The sequence below is a fragment of the Stegostoma tigrinum genome, chromosome 27 (assembly GCF_030684315.1).
Source record: "Stegostoma tigrinum isolate sSteTig4 chromosome 27, sSteTig4.hap1, whole genome shotgun sequence".
NCBI classification, from domain to species: Eukaryota; Metazoa; Chordata; class Chondrichthyes; order Orectolobiformes; family Stegostomatidae; genus Stegostoma; species Stegostoma tigrinum.
In genome coordinates this window covers 8,483,656-8,502,498 of record NC_081380.1, presented here as the reverse complement: position 1 = coordinate 8,502,498, position 18,843 = coordinate 8,483,656, and the positions used below count along the sequence as shown (strand labels likewise).

The window sequence follows — 18,843 nt, the reverse complement described above, 5'->3', positions numbered from 1 at the left end:
GACCTCCATTGACAGAATAACAAATTGTGAATGGTTCCATTACAGATTTGTTATTTTCTAGATGATTTCTGAATTTATAAAGAATAAATATCAGTCAGTCAGTCACATTAAATTGCCAGTGCCAGGATTTCTATCGCTAAAATGTGGATGATTAAATCTGATTTTTCAGCGCTTTTATTTTTGGCTCTAGGATTTTGCTGACACAATGAGCTCAAGTAATGCAGACCCTGTAATATTATCCACGTAAAATGCTGCAGGGTGAGAACGATGCTGAGATATTGCAATTTGAAGTAACTTGATCATCTTTGTAGAATAAATGGGTTGGCAGATTTGGCTTTGCTAATCTGAACTATCTCTCATTATTCCAGCAGCTTCGTGGAATGTTCAGTTTTTCCTTCATGTTTGTTGCAGCTTTCTGTTGAGCTATTGTACGTTGATGAACAACACTGTAAACAGCCTCAGCAGCTCCTGCTGATTCACATGGATATCATCCCAAATGTCAAATCCTGTTTATATCATTGGGCATCATGATTGCTGTTGGTCCAAAATTCTGCACTTCTGCTCTCTGAGCAATTACCTCCTATCTACCACATTCTCCGGTGCTTATTGTGTTATGTTTTGGCCTTTTTAAATAAATTATATCCATTGTTCGTTACTACTGTGTGGTTCAATTTCAGATCCACACTTTTTAATACAAAATTGTGAAGAATTTCCATTGATGTGAAATGGAAAATTGTTTTGCCAAACAAAGTATTTGTGTATTTTTATGTTCTCTTAAAATGGTTGAAATCTTTAGTAGCACATCTGACACAAAGGAAATTGAGGTGATTTTCAACATTTGAATATCTTGGAAAGGCAGTGGATGGAGCAAGTGCATGCCTGGTATTAATATTATCACCCTTAACTATTGTCATAATCAGACCTCATTTGTATTGGGTCATGGAATAACAGGCTTTCTGTATGACAGTTAAACCAGAATTTGACTCCATGACACTATGATAAAATGAATATAAGGGAAGCACCTCTGCAAGGTCTACTCAGTGACTGACAGTGCAGCTCAATTCTTTGGTGAATAGGTTCCTGCTTTCAGGTTTGGTTGCTCAAGGCTTAGTATAATGGACTGAGAATGCACAGTGCAAACTCTGTTCATTGGTGCTAAAATTTGATATTTGTATATTTGTGCAAGCTTCTCATTGTGTCAGTGAAGAGCTCTGGCTAACGTTTTCAGCCTCATCTCAAAATTGTTTCAGTTGACTATTGGGCTGGGTGTTTAGATTTTACATATGCAGTTATCCACTGCCTCAGTTTGATGGATGGCTTTTGAAAATCTCCCTGAAGGTTTTTTTTTGAGCCTGTTGTCGGAGTGAACACAGATTTTATTTTAACCTTGGTCTGAATGGTTTGATGGTGACGAATTATTTTTTGACATGTACATGATAGCCATTGTCTATGCTCCTCTCTTTCTCCCTAACCTCTTTACTGTATAACCATCTGAGATCTCCAGTCTTCCAATTTTGACCTCTCTTACATCTGTGATTTTCATTGCAAAGTCATTACTCACTTTGTCTTCAGCTGCCTAGACCCTAAGCTCTGGAATTTCCTTTCTAAATCATTCCATCTCCTTATGTTTCTCTGGTCCTCCTTTAAAACGCACTTTAAAACTGATCTGATTGGACAAACTGTTTATTGCCTTTCCCACAGTCCATCACCTTGTGTGGCTCAGTGTTAAATACTATACAAAAATGCTCCTGTGAAGTACCTTGAGATATTTCACTAAATTGAAGGCACCTACAGATCATAAGTCTTGCTGCTGGGCATAGTACAGCAAATTGCAACCTATCTGGAGATTCCAGCTGGTAAATACCAAAAGTTACCTGAAGCACTTCTCCGGCACATTGACAATCTGCTCAATCACATCTGGTGGGGATATGACATTCAGTTGTGCTATTGGGTGGTAAAGTAGGAGTTTCTCACAGGTACCATGACATGACCCAAGTTTGCAGTGGGTGCCCCATGTCTCCTAGCAGCCTCTCCTTAAGCAAACTTCCAGACCAAGGAGAAGAGAACTTGGCTGCTACCGAGTGCAAGTCTGAGGGAATAATTGTGTAGTTGTATATTTGCTGTATATTAAAGAAGGCAAAGCCCATATGCTTGTTCTAGGTTCCCTGCATTACCTACTCTAGTACTATCCATCTCAACCAATATTCTTTGGATCTTGGTATTACTGTCTAGTGTGATATCCTTGTTACCCCACCCTTTCCAATTACTTTAAGACTGCCTCAGTAGCGCCAGCAAATTGCCCTGCAAAGAAATTTGTTCATGGTATTTGTGGGAAATCAGGCAGAGCCACAAAATTGAAACACTCTCAGTCTCATTACAAGAGGGAATGTATCAAAATGTAAATCAGGCTTACAATGCATAATTGTAAATACAAGGCAATAGGTAAATAATGAATTGTAGGCACAGATAGCCAAGTAGAAATTCGTAGTGAGAGCAAAGACCTAGCTCAAAGAAGGGTAGACCTAGGTATTAAATTTTCTTGGGTACAAGGTATTCAGGAAAGATAGGAAGGAGAGAAATGTGATGTGGTGGCAGTATTGATTAAAGATCATTGCAACGTGGGATAGAGAGGACGTCTCAGATGATTCAAGAACAGAATCTATTTGACAAGAACAAAGAAGGCATGAATACATTGTGTGGCATATTCAATAGGCTACCAACCATTGGGGAAGATGGAGAAGAACGAATTTGCAAGGAAATTACAGAGAAATGTGAGAATTAAAGAGTAGTTAGAATGTGGAGGAAATATTCATATGAATATAAACTGGGACAGTCATAATATAAAGGCAGAGCGGGACAAGACGTACTGAAGTTAGTTCAGGAGATAGGTTTCTTTCTTTGAGAAATTTTCAAAAAAAGAAGTCCTCAATGGTTCCGTTTTGATTTTTGGGGCTATATTTCCATTGTGTTCTCATTCTCATTAGCTCAATTATTAAGTGATGCAGTAGTGTTGTAGTAATATCTTCTGTATTTGGACACATGTAGAAGCAGAAATGAGAGTAATTCATCAATAGGAGTTTTCAAAATCATGAGGGATTTGGACAGAGGAAAGAAGGAAAATGAGCGGAATGATCACGAACTGGGGATATCTATTTCAGGTAACTAGCAAAATATTAAAGTTGCACAAGGAAAACATTATTTACACAGCAACTGGTAAGAATTGGAATGCTCTGCCTGAGTGTATTGAAGGTAGGTTCAGTTGAGAGATTCAAGGCTGGGACTTTTTTCCCTGGAGCATAGGAGGCTGAGGGGTAACCATGTCGAGGTTTATAAAATCCCCTTCATTGCTCAGACCTTTGAGTATAGGAGTTGAGGCATCATATTGAGGTTGTCCAGGACGTTAGTGAGGCCTCTTCTAGAATACTGTTGCCCTGCTTTAGGTAGGTTATTATTAAGCTAGAGCGGGTTCAGAAGAGATTTATTAGGTTGTTGCTGGTATGGAAAGTTTGAATTTTGTACATAAAGGCTGGATAGGCTGGGAATCTTCACTACAAAGAACAAAAGAAATTACAGCACAAGAACAGGCCCTTCGGCCCTCCAAGCCTGCGCTGATCGCGATCCTCTGTCTAAGCCTATCATCTGTTTTCTAAGGGTCTGTATCCCTTTGCTCCCTGCCTATCCATGTACCTGTTCAGATACATTTAAAAGACACAAAACATGTCTGCATCTACCACCTCCACTGGCAACACGTTCCAGGCACCCACCACCCTCTGCGTAAAGAACTTTCCGCGCATATCTCCCTTAAACTTTCCTCCTCTCACTTTGAGCTCATGGCCCCTAGTAATTGAGTCCCCCACTCTGGGGGAAAAAGCTTTTAGATATCCACCTTGTCTATACCCCTCATGATTTTGTAGACCTCAATCAGGACCCCCGCAATCTCCGTCTTTCTAATGAAAATAATCCTAATCTACTCAACCTTTCTTCATAACTAGTGCCCTCCATACCAGGCAACATCCTGGTGAACCTCCTCTGCACCCTCTCTGAAGCATCCACATCCTTTTGGTAATGTGGCAACCAGAACTGTACACAGTACTCTAAATGTGGCCAAACCAAAGTCTTATACAACCGCAACATGACCTGCCAACTCTTGTACTCAATACCCCGTCCGATGAAGGAAAGCATGCCGTGTGCCTTCCTGACCACCCTATTGACCTGCGTTGTCACCTTCAGGAAACAATGGACCTGAACACCCAGATCTTTCTGGACATCAATTTTCCCCAGGACATTTCCATTTACTGTATAGATCACTCTTGAATTAGATCTTCCAAAATGACTCACTTCGCATTTGCCTGGATTGAACTCCATCTGCCATTTATCTGCCCAACTCTCCAATCTGTCTATATTCTGCTGTAATCTCTGACAGTCCCCTTCACTATCTGCTACTCTACCAATCTTTGTATCATCTGAAAACTTGCTAATCAGACCACCTACACCTTCCTCCAAATCATTTACGTATATCACAAACAACAATGGTCCCAGCACAGATCCCTGTGGAACACCACTGGTCACAGGTCTCCAATTTGAGAAACTCCCTTACACTACTACTCTGTCTCCTGTTGCCTAGCCAGTTTTTTTTAATCCATCTACCTAGCACACCCTGGACCGCATGCGACTTCACTTTTTCCATCAGCCTGCCATGGTGAACCTTATCAAATGCCTTACTGAAGTCCATGTATATGACATCTACAACCTTTCCCTCATCAATCAACTTTGTCATGTCTTCAAAGAATTCTATGAAGTTGGTAAGACATGACCTTCCCTGCACAAAACCATGTTGCCGATCACTGATAAGCCTATTTTCTTCCAAATAGGAATAGATCCTATCCCACAGTATCTTCTCCAGCAGCTTCCCTACCACTGATGTCAGGCTCACTGGTCGATAATTACCTGGATTATCATTGCTACCCTTCTTAAACAGGGGGACAACATTAGCAATTCTCCAGTCCTCCAGGATCTCAACCGTGTTTAAGGATGCTGCAAAGATATCTGTTAAGGCCCCGGCTATTTCCCCTCTCGCTTCCCTCAATAACCTGGGATAGATCCCAAACAGACCTGGGGACTTGTCCACCTTAATGCCTTTTAGGATACCCAACATTTCCTTCCTCCTTATGCTGACATGACCTAGAGTAAGCAAACATCTATCCCTAACCACAACATCTGTTATGTCCCTCTCCTTGGTGAATACCATTGCAACTAGAGTTGACTAGGAGGTTGAGATGTGACCTTAGAGATGTTTATAAAATTATGAGGAGTATACGTAGGGTTAATGGTAGGTATCTTTTCTCTAGGATGGGGGATTTCAAGACTAGGGGACATATTTTTAAGGTGAGAGTCGAGAGATTTTAAAAAAAGGGGGCAATTTTATTTTATGCAGAATGGTTTGTGTGTGGAATCAGCTTCCTGAGGAAGTGGTAGAAGCAGGTTCAGTTACAAAGCTTAAAAGACATTTAGATAAGTACATGAAGAGGAAAAGTTTGGAGGGATTTGGGCCAGGAGCAGGCAGGTGGGACTAGTTTAGTTTGGGATTATATTCAGCATGGATTGGTTGGACTGAAGGTTCTGGGCTGTTATGACTCTGTGACTAGTTTTGAGGGATGGAGTGCCCTCCATATGAAGCATGCAGTAACAGTATAGAGGATATAAATCGCACACTTAAATTAAATAGCTCTTTCTGCACATCCCAGTCTGCTCCAGATAATTTTTTTTTTCCTTCACCATTGTGAGATTACCCGTCTTAATATTGCTGTGAAATTGCCAGGGTGTATCAAGCAATCTTCAATGAGGTTTCTTTTTTTTTGCAGGTTGCCATGGTTGAAGTGCAGCTGGAAATGCAATACAACTATCCCAAGTTTCTGCTCATTGCTTTCAGTGCCTGCACAACTGTGCTGGTTGCTGTTCACCTCTTTGCCCTTCTGATCAGCACTTGCATCCTCCCTAATGTGGAAGCTGTCAGCAACATTCATAATCTTAACTCTGTCAACGAGTCACCCCATGAGCGCATGCACTACTACATCGAGCTAGCCTGGGGTTTCTCAACTGCGCTGGGCATTTTACTGTTTCTCACGGAGGTGGTACTGCTTTGCTGGATCAAGTTTCTACCAGTAGACAAAGCTGTGACGAATGACAAAGAGACTGGTCCAGTCCAGGCAGGAAATGGACACACTGGGTGGAATGCAGCTTTAGCATCCACTATTATTATGGTACCTGTGGGCCTTATTTTTGTGATTTTCACAATACACTTTTACCGTTCACTGGTTGGACACAAAACAGAGCGTCACAATCAAGAGATTGAAGAGCTGCATAAACTGAAAGTGCAACTGGATGGTCATGACCGGGTCATGCAAATGGTTTGAAGCTGTTGAAAATGGCAAAAATAAAAGTTTTAATTCTTCGACTATCCTGGGATCAGGGCTTCTACAGAAACTCTCATTGCAAGTGCCACGTGGGCGCGTGTTTATTCAGGAATTCGGGTTTACAGCTATGGCTTTTAGTTGTCTTAAGCGTCCAATTTATAAAAAAACCAAGGCTCATGCAACTTTCTCACTGTCACCAAATTGAGATGTAAAACTGGAATTCTGAGACTATCTAAAAATACTTCAGATTACGTGGATTCTACACCAACTGTTAATGAACTGTAATTTGAACTAAAAGGATGCTGATTTTTGTTTTAAGAAAAAAGCATAATTCCTTACAGGCCTAAAAACTGGGCTATCACTCCAGATTGAAACAGATGATGAGATGTGGTTCAATGCTCAGTTTTCCCCAATACACATGTTTTTTTTAACAGTACAAGAGTGAATGCAGGTCAGAAATTTGTCGTACATGGAGAGTGATGATTGGGAAAAATAAGGAAAACTGAATAGAGGATCCAGAAATGTGCTTATTGAATAGTGTTTGGCCTGTTTGTCAAACATGAAAACTTGTCACAGTAGAATCTTCCCCTCCCTATCCTATACCAAAATTGCTGTTAACAGTTTTTATGAATATGAAAACAAAACCAGCTTTCTTTTATTCCCAGGTTCTTGCAGGTGTAAATGATATCCAATGCTGCTCCCAACTGGTCAGAAGAGTATTATAATGAAGTAGGACTGCCAATTGATCTCTCCTTTGCAGCATTACTACTTTGTGCTAACACTATCAGGAGCTCGCTGGACTGCAGGCTCAGCCAATGCCCCTTTATTCCATGGCAAGGTGCACTAATGCTGCATTGTGATGCGCCACAGTGCCTGCGTATTATTAACAATAAGTTATTCATATCCTGAGATGAATCAGCTTTAAGGTGATGCCCCAGATAATGATGTATATATGATGTGTATGTATAATGATGTTCAGGTTATTGAATTGCTCTGATCACAGCAATGTCATCACTGATGTGGATTGAAATGGAGACCTGTCATCTATTGAACTCCTTGAAGTAAACAGAGATTGCCCATGGCAAAAAGGGGAAATATTTTCTGATGTAAAGTCCAGCTTTGAGCTATTCGGACACTGCTTACTTAACTTGTAATCATGGTACCGTCCTGCACTGGGGAGCCTGGCCCTTTGCTTTACTCAGCTAAAGATTCTCAAGACAATGTTTTAATGTGTCTTAATATAAGAAGAGCCAACTGTCACTAGCTAAATTTGTTAAAGATTAGATATTACTTAAATTATCTGTTACAAGAGTAGAGGTGACATTTTCTTGTAGGAGGTTTGAAGCAAATCTGGAGTATTTAGAAGCTGAGCCAGTTTGAATTACAAATATTGAAATAAATCCAAATGTGCCCATTTCGTACCCTGTCTGTATCACCTGCCTTTCTTTGGAGGGTTTGAGCTGATTATGAAAGTTGGAGGCACCTTATTGTTGAGTCTGACAAGGGCTAAATAGCCTCTTCCTGTGTCCTAATGAAACTATTATTGATTTGTGCTAAGTGTTCTTTTTGAAGTGATCCAGCATTTAGTCTTAAAGTGTTTAACTCCTGATGAATCATCCCTTTTGGAAGGGAGAGGTTTGGATAGTCAGAGTGATGTTTATCTGAAATTTTTAGGAGGAAATTTTGGCTGTTGCATCCATTCTCCTCAGTCAGGGCTCAGGGGAATATGGAAATCGGTCAATTTGACTGTACACATTGCAAAATGGAAATTTTGAGGGCTATGAATTCAGCCCTTTGCACACATCAAACGAGACCAACTGTTGCATGTTTGCTATTTTGATGTTTACTTGTACAGCTTTTACATGCTTATCTACAAATGTGGCCTTTTTACTGAAACCAGTATCCTTCAACTGCTTTGAATCGTAACTACTTGTTTTTTTTTCGTAAATACATTATTGTAGTCTGTTCCTTGGATCAGGCAGCATGTAATCTTAAGCTTTCTGTGTATGATATATTGCTAACTTTATGTTTCATATGTGAACACCTAATTGTCTTAATCTTTGAGGTCAAAATCTTCTGTGACTTGGGTTGGAGAGCACTGTAGTTTGCCCTGTGCATCATTATATAACTTATAGTTACAGTAGTTTGCAAGACAAGTATAGTTGGTATCCTGCTTCCTTCAATTTTATACACTGAGTTCTGGACAAAAAAAATGCCTTTTTAAAACAAATTTTTTCTTGTACTTTAATTACTATTTTCGTCTAGCAAAGCTTATGTATACTTTGTATGTGGTACCTTTATTGTTTTGCTATCTTGAGGATTTGTCCTGTAGCTGTTGGAGGAATTAAAGTTACACTTCAAACGAAGTATTGCAAAATAATTATGTAGCATCAAGAGCATGAGAACTTTGATTTCTGACTTATTGTTTGGTGAGTAAATATTACATAAGTCTGTAACTTTGCAGCTTGACCTCTCACAACCAGCCCATAGTCTTTTTTTCCTCTTATCGCCAGATTTTTCTGGATTATTCAGAGTCCCCTGAGATTTGCTGGCTAGATGAGCATTTCTACCCCACCCTTCATTCTTATCCCTTGAGAATGCCTTGAACTGCATCACAATGCTATTGGGCAAGTCGTTCTAAAATCTTGGCCACCAACAACAAGGAAATGGTGTCATGTTTCCAAGTTAGCTTGGTGAGCGGTTGCAGCTGCTGATATTCCTTTGTCACTGCATCCTTATCCTTCTAGATGGTTGTGGTCGTGTGTTTGAAGGATGTTTTGTAAGGAGCCTTGGTGAGTTTCTGCAGTGCATTTTGTACATGATGCACATTGCTATTGAGCATTGATGGAGGGAATATACATTTGTGGATATGCTGTGAATCAGGTAGACTGCTTTGCTTTGTTCTGGATGGTGTCAAGCTGCTTGAGTTTTGTTGCATTTGCACTCATTAGGTGAGTTGGGAGAGTTCCATCACATTTCCCACTTATTGCATATAGAAGGTGGACAGGGTTTTCGAGCCTGATGAGTTATTCACTGCAGGAGCCCTGGCTTCTGACCTTCTCTTACAAATACTGTGCCTATATGATTAGTCCAGTTTGGTTCCTGGTTGATGATAAACCCCAGGATGTTGATAGGTAATGCCATTGAATGCCAAGGGTCAGATATTGTCTAGTTGGAAATTGTTGTTGACCAGCACTTTGGAGGCGGGAATAATACTTACCACTTCTCAACCCAAGCCAAGATATTGTCCAAGTCTTGCTGCATTTGGACATGGACTGCTTCAGAATCTGAGTCATTGTGTGCACCTTCCAACACTTTTCAATCATCAGTCAACATTTCTACTTCTGACCTTATGGAGGGAAGGTCATTGATGAAACAGCTGAAGATGGTTGGGCTTAGGGCACTACCCCCAAGAACTGGGTGCTTGTGGTACATTGGTAGCATCCCTACCTCTGAGCCTGGAGGCCTGAGTTCAAATCCCATCTGCTTCAACGGTGTGTAATTGAAAGTATCTACCCTCAGGAGCTCCTGCAAAGATGTCCTGAAGTTGATATGATTGATCTACCAAAAACCACGATCATTGTCCTTTATGCTGAATATGACAGCAGCTAGCAGGAGTTTTGATTTCCATTGAGCCTAGTTTTGCTAGGGCTCCTTAGAGTCATACAATAGAAAAGAAACCTATCGAGTCTGCATCGATCTATCTACTTAAATTCCATTTTCAAGTACTTGACCAATAACCTTGAGTGTTATAACATTTCAAGTTCTCATGCACATGTTAAAGATTGTGAGATTACATGCCTCTACTGCCCCCTCAAGTACATCATTCGAGATTTCCACCACCCTCTATGTGAAAACCAGGCAGCATTGTAGGGAGATGCCGATCATCATTGATAGCATAAAATTACAAAGAGATACTGCTAGCCTAGGGAAATGGGTGAAACTGTGGCAGATAGAGTTCAATGTAAGCAAGTATGAGGCTATCCATTTTGGAGCAAAAAATCAGTGTACTTTCTAGATGAAATGAAGTTAAATAATGGATGATCAGAGAGACTTGGGAGTGCATAGATCTTTAAAAGGCCACAGTCAGGTGCAGAAAATAACCAAGAAAGCTCAGGGAATGCGGACCTTTCATATCTATTGGACTGGATTATGAGGATGCAGATGTTATTGTTGCACTTATGCAAAATCCTGGTTAAACCCCACTTGAAAGCACTGAAAGTGCTGTGAGCAGATCTGGCTACTACACGCCATAGGAAGGATTATATTGGTCTTGGAGCACAACATAGTTTTACAAGAATGGTACATTGACTTAAAGGGTTAGGTTACGGAGAGATTATACAAATTGGGCCAGTATGCTCCAGAGTTTAGAAAGTTAAGGGGTGACATAGAACATAGAACAGTACAGCACAGAACAGGCCCTTCAGCCCACGAAGTTGTGCCGACCATTGATCCTCTTGTATGCACCCTCAAATTTCTGTGACCATATGCATGTCCAGCAGTCTCTTAAATGTCCCCAATGACCTTGCTTCCACAACTGCTGCTGGCAACGCATTCCATGCTCTCACAACTCTCTGTGTAAAGAACCCGCCTCTGACATCCCCTCTATACTTTCCTCCAACCAGCTTAAAACTATGACCCCTCATGTTAGCCATTTCTGCCCTGGGAAATAGTCTCTGGCTATCAACTCTATCTATGCCTCTCATTATCTTGTATACCTCAGTTAGGTCCCCTCTCCTCCTCCTTTTCTCCAATGAAAAGAGACCGAGCTCAGTCAACCTCTCTTCATAAGATAAGCCCTCCAGTCCAGGCAGCATCCTGGTAAACCTCCTCTGAACCCTCTCCAAAGCATCTACATCTTTCCTATAATAGGGCAACCAGAACTGGATGCAGTATTCCAAGTGCGGCCTAACCAAAGTTTTATAGAGCTGCAACAAGATCTCACGACTCTTAAACTCAATCCCCCTGCTAATGAAAGCCAAAACACCATATGCTTTCTTAACAACCCTGTCCACTTGGGTGGCCATTTTAAAGGATCTATGTATCTGCACACCAAGATCCCTCTGTTCCTCCACACTGCCAAGAATCCTATCCTTAATCCTGTACTCAGCTTTCAAATTCGACCTTCCAAAATGCATCACCTCGCATTTATCCAGGTTGAACTCCATCTGCCACCTCTCAGCCCATCTCTGCATCCTGTCAATGTCCCGCTGCAGCCTATAACAGCCCTCTATACTGTCAACGACACCTCCAACCTTCGTGTCGTCTGTAAACTTGCTGACCCATCCTTCAATCCCCTCATCTAAGTCATTAATAAAAATTACAAGCAGTAGAGGCCCAAGGACAGAGCCGTGTGGAACACCACTCACCACTGACTTCCAGGCAGAATATTTTCCTTCTTCTACCACTCGCTGTCTTCTGTTGGCCAGCCAATTCTGTATCCAGACAGCTAAGTTCCCCTGTATCCCATTCTTCCTGACCTTCTGAATGAGCCTACCATGGGGAACCGTATCAAATGCCTTACTGAAGTCCATATACACCACATCCACAGCTCTACCCTCGTCAACTTTTCTAGTCACAGCCTCAAAGAACTCTAAGGTTTGTGAGGCATGACCTGCCCCCCTCAAAGCCGTGTTGACTGCATTTAATCAAGCCATGCTCTTCCAGATGGTCATAAATCCTATCCCTCAGAATCCTTTCTAACACCTTGCAGACGACAGATGTGAGACTTACTGGTCTGTAATTGCTGGGGATTTCCCTATTTCCTTTCTTGAAGAGAGGAATTACATTTGCCTCTCTCCAGTCCTCAGGTACGACTCCAGTGGAGAGCGAGGATGCAAAGATCTTCGCAAGTGGCGAAGCAATTGCATTTCTCATTTCCCAAAGCAGCCGAGGAAAAATCTGGTCCGGGCTTGGCGACTTGTCAATCTTAATGTTTGACAAAATTTTCAGCACATCAGCTTCCTCTATCTCTATCCATTCCAGCATGCACACCTGCTCTTCAAAGGTTTCATTCACTACAAAGTTTGTTTCTTTCGTAAAGACAGAAGCAAAAAACTCATTTAGGGCTTCCCCTACCTCCTCAGACTCCACACACAAGTTCCCTATGCTATCCCTGATCGGCCCTGCTCTTTCTTTGACCATTCTCTTATTCCTCACATAAGTGTAAAACGCCTTTGTGTTCTCCCTAATCCGTTCTGCCAAGCCTTTCTCGTGCCCCCTCCTGGCTCTCCTTGGACCATTTTTGAGCTCCTTCCTCGCCTGCTTGTAATCCTCTAGAGCTGAGCTTGACCCTAGCTTCCTCCACCTTATGTAAGCTACCTTCTTCCTTTTGACGAAAAGCTCCACCGCTCTCGTCATCCAAGGTTCCTTTATCTTACCCCTTCTTGCCTGCCTCAGAGGGACATATTTATTCGTCACTCGCAACAACTGTTCCTTAAACAGTCTCCACATGTCTATAGTGCCTTTGCCATGGAACAATTGCTCCCAGTCCATGCTTCCTAACTCATGTCTAATCGCATCATAGTTTCCTCTTGCCCAATTAAATGAAATCTTCAAGGTATTAACAGGAATAGAAACTGGTTGGGGATTCTAGAACTAGGGGACATAGTGTTAAAAATTAGGGCCAGACCATTTAAGATAGGTGTTAAGAAGTGCTTCTACAGACAAAAAAGATGGTATTTTGGAGTTGTCTTCCACAAATGGCAGTGGATTATAAATTGGTTGTTAATTTTAAATCCGCGATAAATAACCTTTTGTTAAGCAAAGATTTTGAGGGATATGGGCCAAAGGCAAAAATATGGACTTGGGACACAGATCAGCCATGATCTCATTGAAAGGGGCTGAATGTCGCCTCTCTTTCCTCTGTTCCTATGAAGCATTTTTCCTCAAATCGCTTCTAAACCTCTTGCCCTTCACCTTAAAAATTGTGTGCCCTCATTATTGACCTTTCAACTCATGATGACATGGTGGCTCAGTGGTTAGCACTTGCTGTCTGTCAATTCCAGGGACCTGGGTTCGATTCCAGCCTCTGGTGGCTGTCTGTGTGCAGTTTGTACTGGATGCTCCACTTTCTTTCCACATTCCAAAGGTGCACAGATTAGGTGGATTGACAATTGTTAATGTGGCATTATTGGGATAGGGTGAGGGAATCCATCTGGGTGGGATACTCTTCAGAGGGTCAGTGCAGATGCAGTGGGCTAAATGGTACTGTAGGGATTCTATAAAACAGCTACTTCCTATCCACTGTGTCCATGCCTCTCAGTTTCTATACACCTCTATCAGGACCCCTCTCAGCCTTCTCTGCTTTTAAGAAAACAACCCACATCTATCCAGCCTTTCTTTACAGCTGAAGTGTTCCAGTGCAGGCTACCTGTTGATGAATCTCCTCTGTATCCCCTCCAATGCAATTACATCTTTGACATCACACTGTCAAATGCTGCGTTAATGTCTAGGGCAGTCACTCTAACCTCATCTTTGGAGTTCAGCTTTTGTCTATGTTCAAATTAAAACTAATGAGATCAGAAGCTGAATGACCCACAGCTTGGGTTCCACCAGGGGCAATGAGCAGGTTATTGTTAAGCAAGTACTGCATGATCGCACAGTTGCTGACACCTTCCATCACTTTACCAATGATTGAGAATAGACTGGGATTCAGTTTGTCATACTTTTTGTGTTAAGTACATAGCTGGGCTATTTTCCACATTGCTGAGTAGATGCCAGTATTCTAGCTGTACTGGAACAGCTTAGTTCTGGACATGGCAAGTTCTAGAGCTCAAGTCTGCTGGAATATCGTCAGCTCCCATTTCCTTCCACCTTTTCTTCAAATCACAGAGTGAATTAAATTGGCAAAGGACTTGCATTTGTGATATTTGGGATCTCTGGCAGAAGCTCAGATGATTTATCCACTTGGTACTTCTGGCTGCATGTTGTTGCAAATATTTTTGCCTAGTCTTTTGAATCATTGTTCTCCCATTGTTGAGGATGGGGATATTTGTAACCTTCCTTATCCAATGAATTTTTAGATTATCTATCATGGTTCACTGTAAGAGCACTTAACCTGAACTATCAACATATCTTTTTACCCCAGCACTCTACACACCCATCCCCCAACTATAGCATTAATGCTGCTCCCTCCAAACTTCATTTCAGCTCTGATGAAGAGTCATCTAGACGCAAAACATTAGTTTGCGCTCTCTCCATGGAAGCAGGTCAGGCAGCAGTGATCTCAAGCATTTGTTGTTTTCTGTATCATTCGCTGTAAGATGTGGTAGGGCTGCAGAGCTTGGATCTGGGCTGTCGATCATGGAATTGCCTATCGGTTCTTGTACTTGCTGCTTGTGTGTGTGTGTGTGTATAATCTTGTCGCTTTGCCAGGCTGCCATTTCATTTTTAAATGTGCTTTGTCTTATTCCTGGTGTGCCATACTACACACTTCGTTGAACAAGAGGTATTTCTTTAGCTTAATGGAAGTGCTAAATTGGGGGGTATATTGGGCCATGAGGTTTCAAATGATGTTTTGAGTACAAACCCACTGATGGCCTTGTGAATGCTAAGTCTTGTGTTGCTAGGTTTGTTTAAATTCTGTCACAGTTGGCATGGTGGTAATGCCACATTACACAATGATGGGTGTCTTCTTGTCTCTACAAGGCTGTCGTTCTTGCTGCTGTTAATGCTGTCATATTCATCTGAGACAAGCAGATTGATGAAGATGAGGTTAAGTGTGTTTTTCCCTCTGTTCCTCCACCACCTGCAGCCACGTTTTTCAGGAGTCTACCAGCTCAATTAGTAGTGGTGCTGCTGAGTGATATTTGGTGATGGACATTGCAGTTCCCCTTGCCTATTTGCCGTTGTTTCCAGTGCTTCATTCAATGCCAGATGGTCTGTATGGCTTATTCCTTTTCTAAGCTGCTTTGATCATTTGATACAATGAAGTGGCTTATTTTGCCATTGAGAGGACCGTTAAGCATTCACTATGTTGTTGTGAATCTGGAAGTTATGATTGGCAGTCTTTCTTTCCTAAGGGACATTACTGAATCAGTAGGGTTTTTATAACAGTGGTTAAATGGGCATCATTAAGCTTTAAATCCAGATTTTATTTAAACGCATAGTCTACTATCTGCCATGATGGAATTCAAACCTTGCTCCCCAGAACATTCTCTCGGTCTTTGGATCAATTGTCCAGCAACAATACTACTGTGCCACTGTCTTCCCCAATTGCATCTGTCCAAATTTAATTGCCTTTCTCTAGATGATTCCAGTTCAAGCAGCCAATTTGCCAGACACTGCTGGAGTTCACATTACCACAAAATGGTGAGACCTTGCCAACCATTCCTTGAAGGTGATGTCCTGTTTTCAGCCAGGCAGAGATCTCCATTACCCTGTGAAAGAAACTTACTTCCTGACCTAAAGGATACAACTGTGACACTCACAATACATAAAAATTTGGAGAATGCTTTCTTTCAGGAAATGAAAAGACCATCAACATGATCTGTCTTTATGCTGGTAGGTGATAAGAATTGTCTGCGATAAATATAATTTTAGTTAAAATACAGTACTGGATTCAAATCCAAGCCTAGAAATAAATGCTGTCTTTTTGCCGAGTGTCTTTGTAAAGTTAGTTTTTTGCACCCAAATCCTGAAGATCCACTGTTTTTATCTAGATCTTGGGCTTGCCAATGTCACTCAGTACAAATGTCAGAACTGTACTGACAGGTTGGTGCATTTGTAGAATTCTGCTTTGCTTCTTTCTGTGTTCCACTCTCCTCAGGTCTTTTGTAGTATAACTTGAAGCAAAAAATGCCTCTTTCTCCAGCACTGTAATGCCTCTTGTTATTAGTGGAAGTTGTACACAAAATTCACAAACAAAATTTTTACAAGGCATGATGCTTGATTGGCCATTGGTAACTTAATTAAGTGCCTCTGTCAGCTGAAGATTTTTGTAGGTAACAGTTTGAGGTCTAGTAGTGACTAATTTGAGCTTAAAAAGGTCAATTTTAACAAAATAAAATCATATTTGCTTTTTCTACATATTAAAAGGTAACTCTTTGTTATTCTTGATGTTTTAATTCTGTAGTTCTTCCTGTGGAAGTTAGTCTCTGGCTGCTGTGACAATGGTTTATTCTGTAAGTTCTAGCAATACCTTTTTTGGTCAAAGAACGAACTGTGCTTTTCTCTTTTCTTTATTAATAAACTCGAAGCTATGCAAAGGTCATGGCTTTAATTTAACACTAACAGCCTAGTTTACTACAAGTGGACTTTTTTGACTTCTGTTAATCCTCTTCCCAATAGCTAGTTGAAGACTGGCAGCAGAGGGTTACAGCTCAGTGGTATGGTAATTTAGCAATTGATCTGCATCTCCTGGTATTTTAATGGCTGAGAAAAATGCGTGTGTTGGACCAAGCCAAATCTAATGTAAGAATAGACTGAATATTGGATGGAAATTTGATATGAAAACACAAAATGATGGAAATATCCAGTGAGTTATTCAGCAATTAGACAAATATGGGTAATGTTTCAGGCCAGATCTGAAGAGTGTTTGCATGCCAAAATCGACTTCTATTCAAATAGACAAATACACAGACTGTTACTAATCACATCACTCAGATGGTCATACTGAACGTGCTGAACTTTCTGTTCTGAGTGGCAGAATAGAGAGTATAGAACAATGTGGGGAAGCTTTGCATAGATGCCTGGTCGGGAGAATGGGAAGACTGAAGAGATGCCAGGGAGGATTGAATCAACACTGAGGTGCGGTGGTACGGTGTAGAAGCAGATTAGGTGGAATCTACTGACAGGAGAGGGGTCCATTTGAATTGGATGCTGGGATAGGATTGAATGGAAAAAAAGAATACGGGCATGGACTATTTTCTAAACGGTGAAAAAATTCATAAAGCAGAAGTACAAAGGGATCTGGGAGTGTTGGTCCAGGATTCTCTAAAGGTTAACTTGCAGGTAGAGCCTGTGATTGAGAAAGCGAATGTAATGTTGTTGTTTATCTCAAGAGGGTTGGAATATAAAAGCAGTGATGTGCTTCTGAGACTTTATAAAGCTCTAGTTAGGCTCCATTTGGAATACTGTCTCCAATTTTGGGCCCCACACCTCAGGAAGGACATACTGGCGCTGGAGCATGTCCAGCGGAGATTCACTCAGATGATCCCTGGAATGCTACGTTTAACGTACAATTAACAGCTGAGGATCCTGGGATTGTATTCATTAAAGTTTAGAAGGTTGAGGGGAGATCTAATAGAAACTTACAAGATAATGTATGGCTTAGAAAGGGTAGACACTGGGAAGTTGTTTCCATTAGGCGGAGAGACTAGGACCCATGGGCACAGCCTTAAAATTAGAGGGGGTAAATTTAAAACGGAAATGAGGAGACATTTCTTCAGCCAGAGAGTGGTAGGCCTGTGGAATTCATTGCCACGGAGTGCAGCGGAGGCCGGGGCGTTAAATGTCTTCAAGGCGGAGATCGATAAATTCTTGATCTCACAAGGAATTAAGGGTTACGGGGAGAGTGCAGGGAAGTGGAGTTGAAATGCCCATCAGCCATGATTAAATGGTGGAGTGGACTCGATGGGCCAAATGGCCTTACTTCCACTCCTATGTCCTATGGATGTTGGAAGTATCTCATTAGGGATTGACTAAATGCCTGGATTCAGGCACCATTTGATGTGCCTGGGTTGGAAGGATGTGGAATGGGGAGACAGAGGTGGATCTTGGGTGGTGGTGGGGAGAGAAGAGATTGGATGGATACCTTGGGGGATGGAGCTGGGATGGTGAGCGGTGGGGAGGAGATTAGATAGATGCCTTGAACGTGGAAGTGAGAATGAAGAGAGTGTGAATGAAGGTGGGTGTATTTGTTGGGTAGGGGCAGGAAGAGGAAAAGATTGGATGAATGACTAGAGGATGGAAGTGGTATTTGTTGTGGTGATGGTGGAGGTGTGGAGAGATTGAATGGATATCTGTGGTGTTAGGAGTGATTGGATACATTTCTGAGGAATGGACAAATTGATGGGATTATTTGAAATTGCCTGATCGACTGATTTGTCTTTTATGTTTCTATATTTTTGTATTTCCAGCATGGATGTTTGTTTCTGACTTTCCTTCTGTTTGTTAAAAGATTGGTCGACTCGAGTCCTGGTATAGGTAGAAGGAGTAATAATACAGTGAAACATCGCCCATTTCCTCCTATTGGTAATTTGTCTAGAGTGATGACATCTATTGCTATTCCAAAGATTTAAATCCAATTTGGTTTTTGATTTGGATAAGTACATGAATAAGAAATGTTTGGAAGGATATGGGCCAAGTGCAGGCAGGTGGGACTACTTTAATTTGGGATTATCAGCGGCGTGGACAGGTTGGACTGAAGGGTCTGTTTCTGTGCTGTATGACTATGTTAAACATTTTCTTTAATTGGAAAGCTCACTTG

General features: G+C 41.4%; 1 protein-coding gene across 2 annotated transcripts in view; it reads left to right on the top strand.

Annotated features, from left to right (window-relative positions):
- orai2 (ORAI calcium release-activated calcium modulator 2) overlaps positions 1-10,952 on the top strand; it is a 64,529-nt gene extending 53,577 nt beyond the window's left edge. For both annotated transcript variants that reach the window (XM_048557077.2, XM_048557075.2), the window contains exon 2: positions 5,862-10,952. In XM_048557077.2, the coding sequence (XP_048413034.1) occupies positions 5,868-6,413 (546 nt within the window). In that variant the 5' untranslated portion in view covers positions 5,862-5,867 and the 3' untranslated portion in view covers positions 6,414-10,952. The remainder of the gene's footprint in view (positions 1-5,861) is intronic.
- The last annotated feature ends 7,891 nt before the right edge of the window (positions 10,953-18,843 follow it).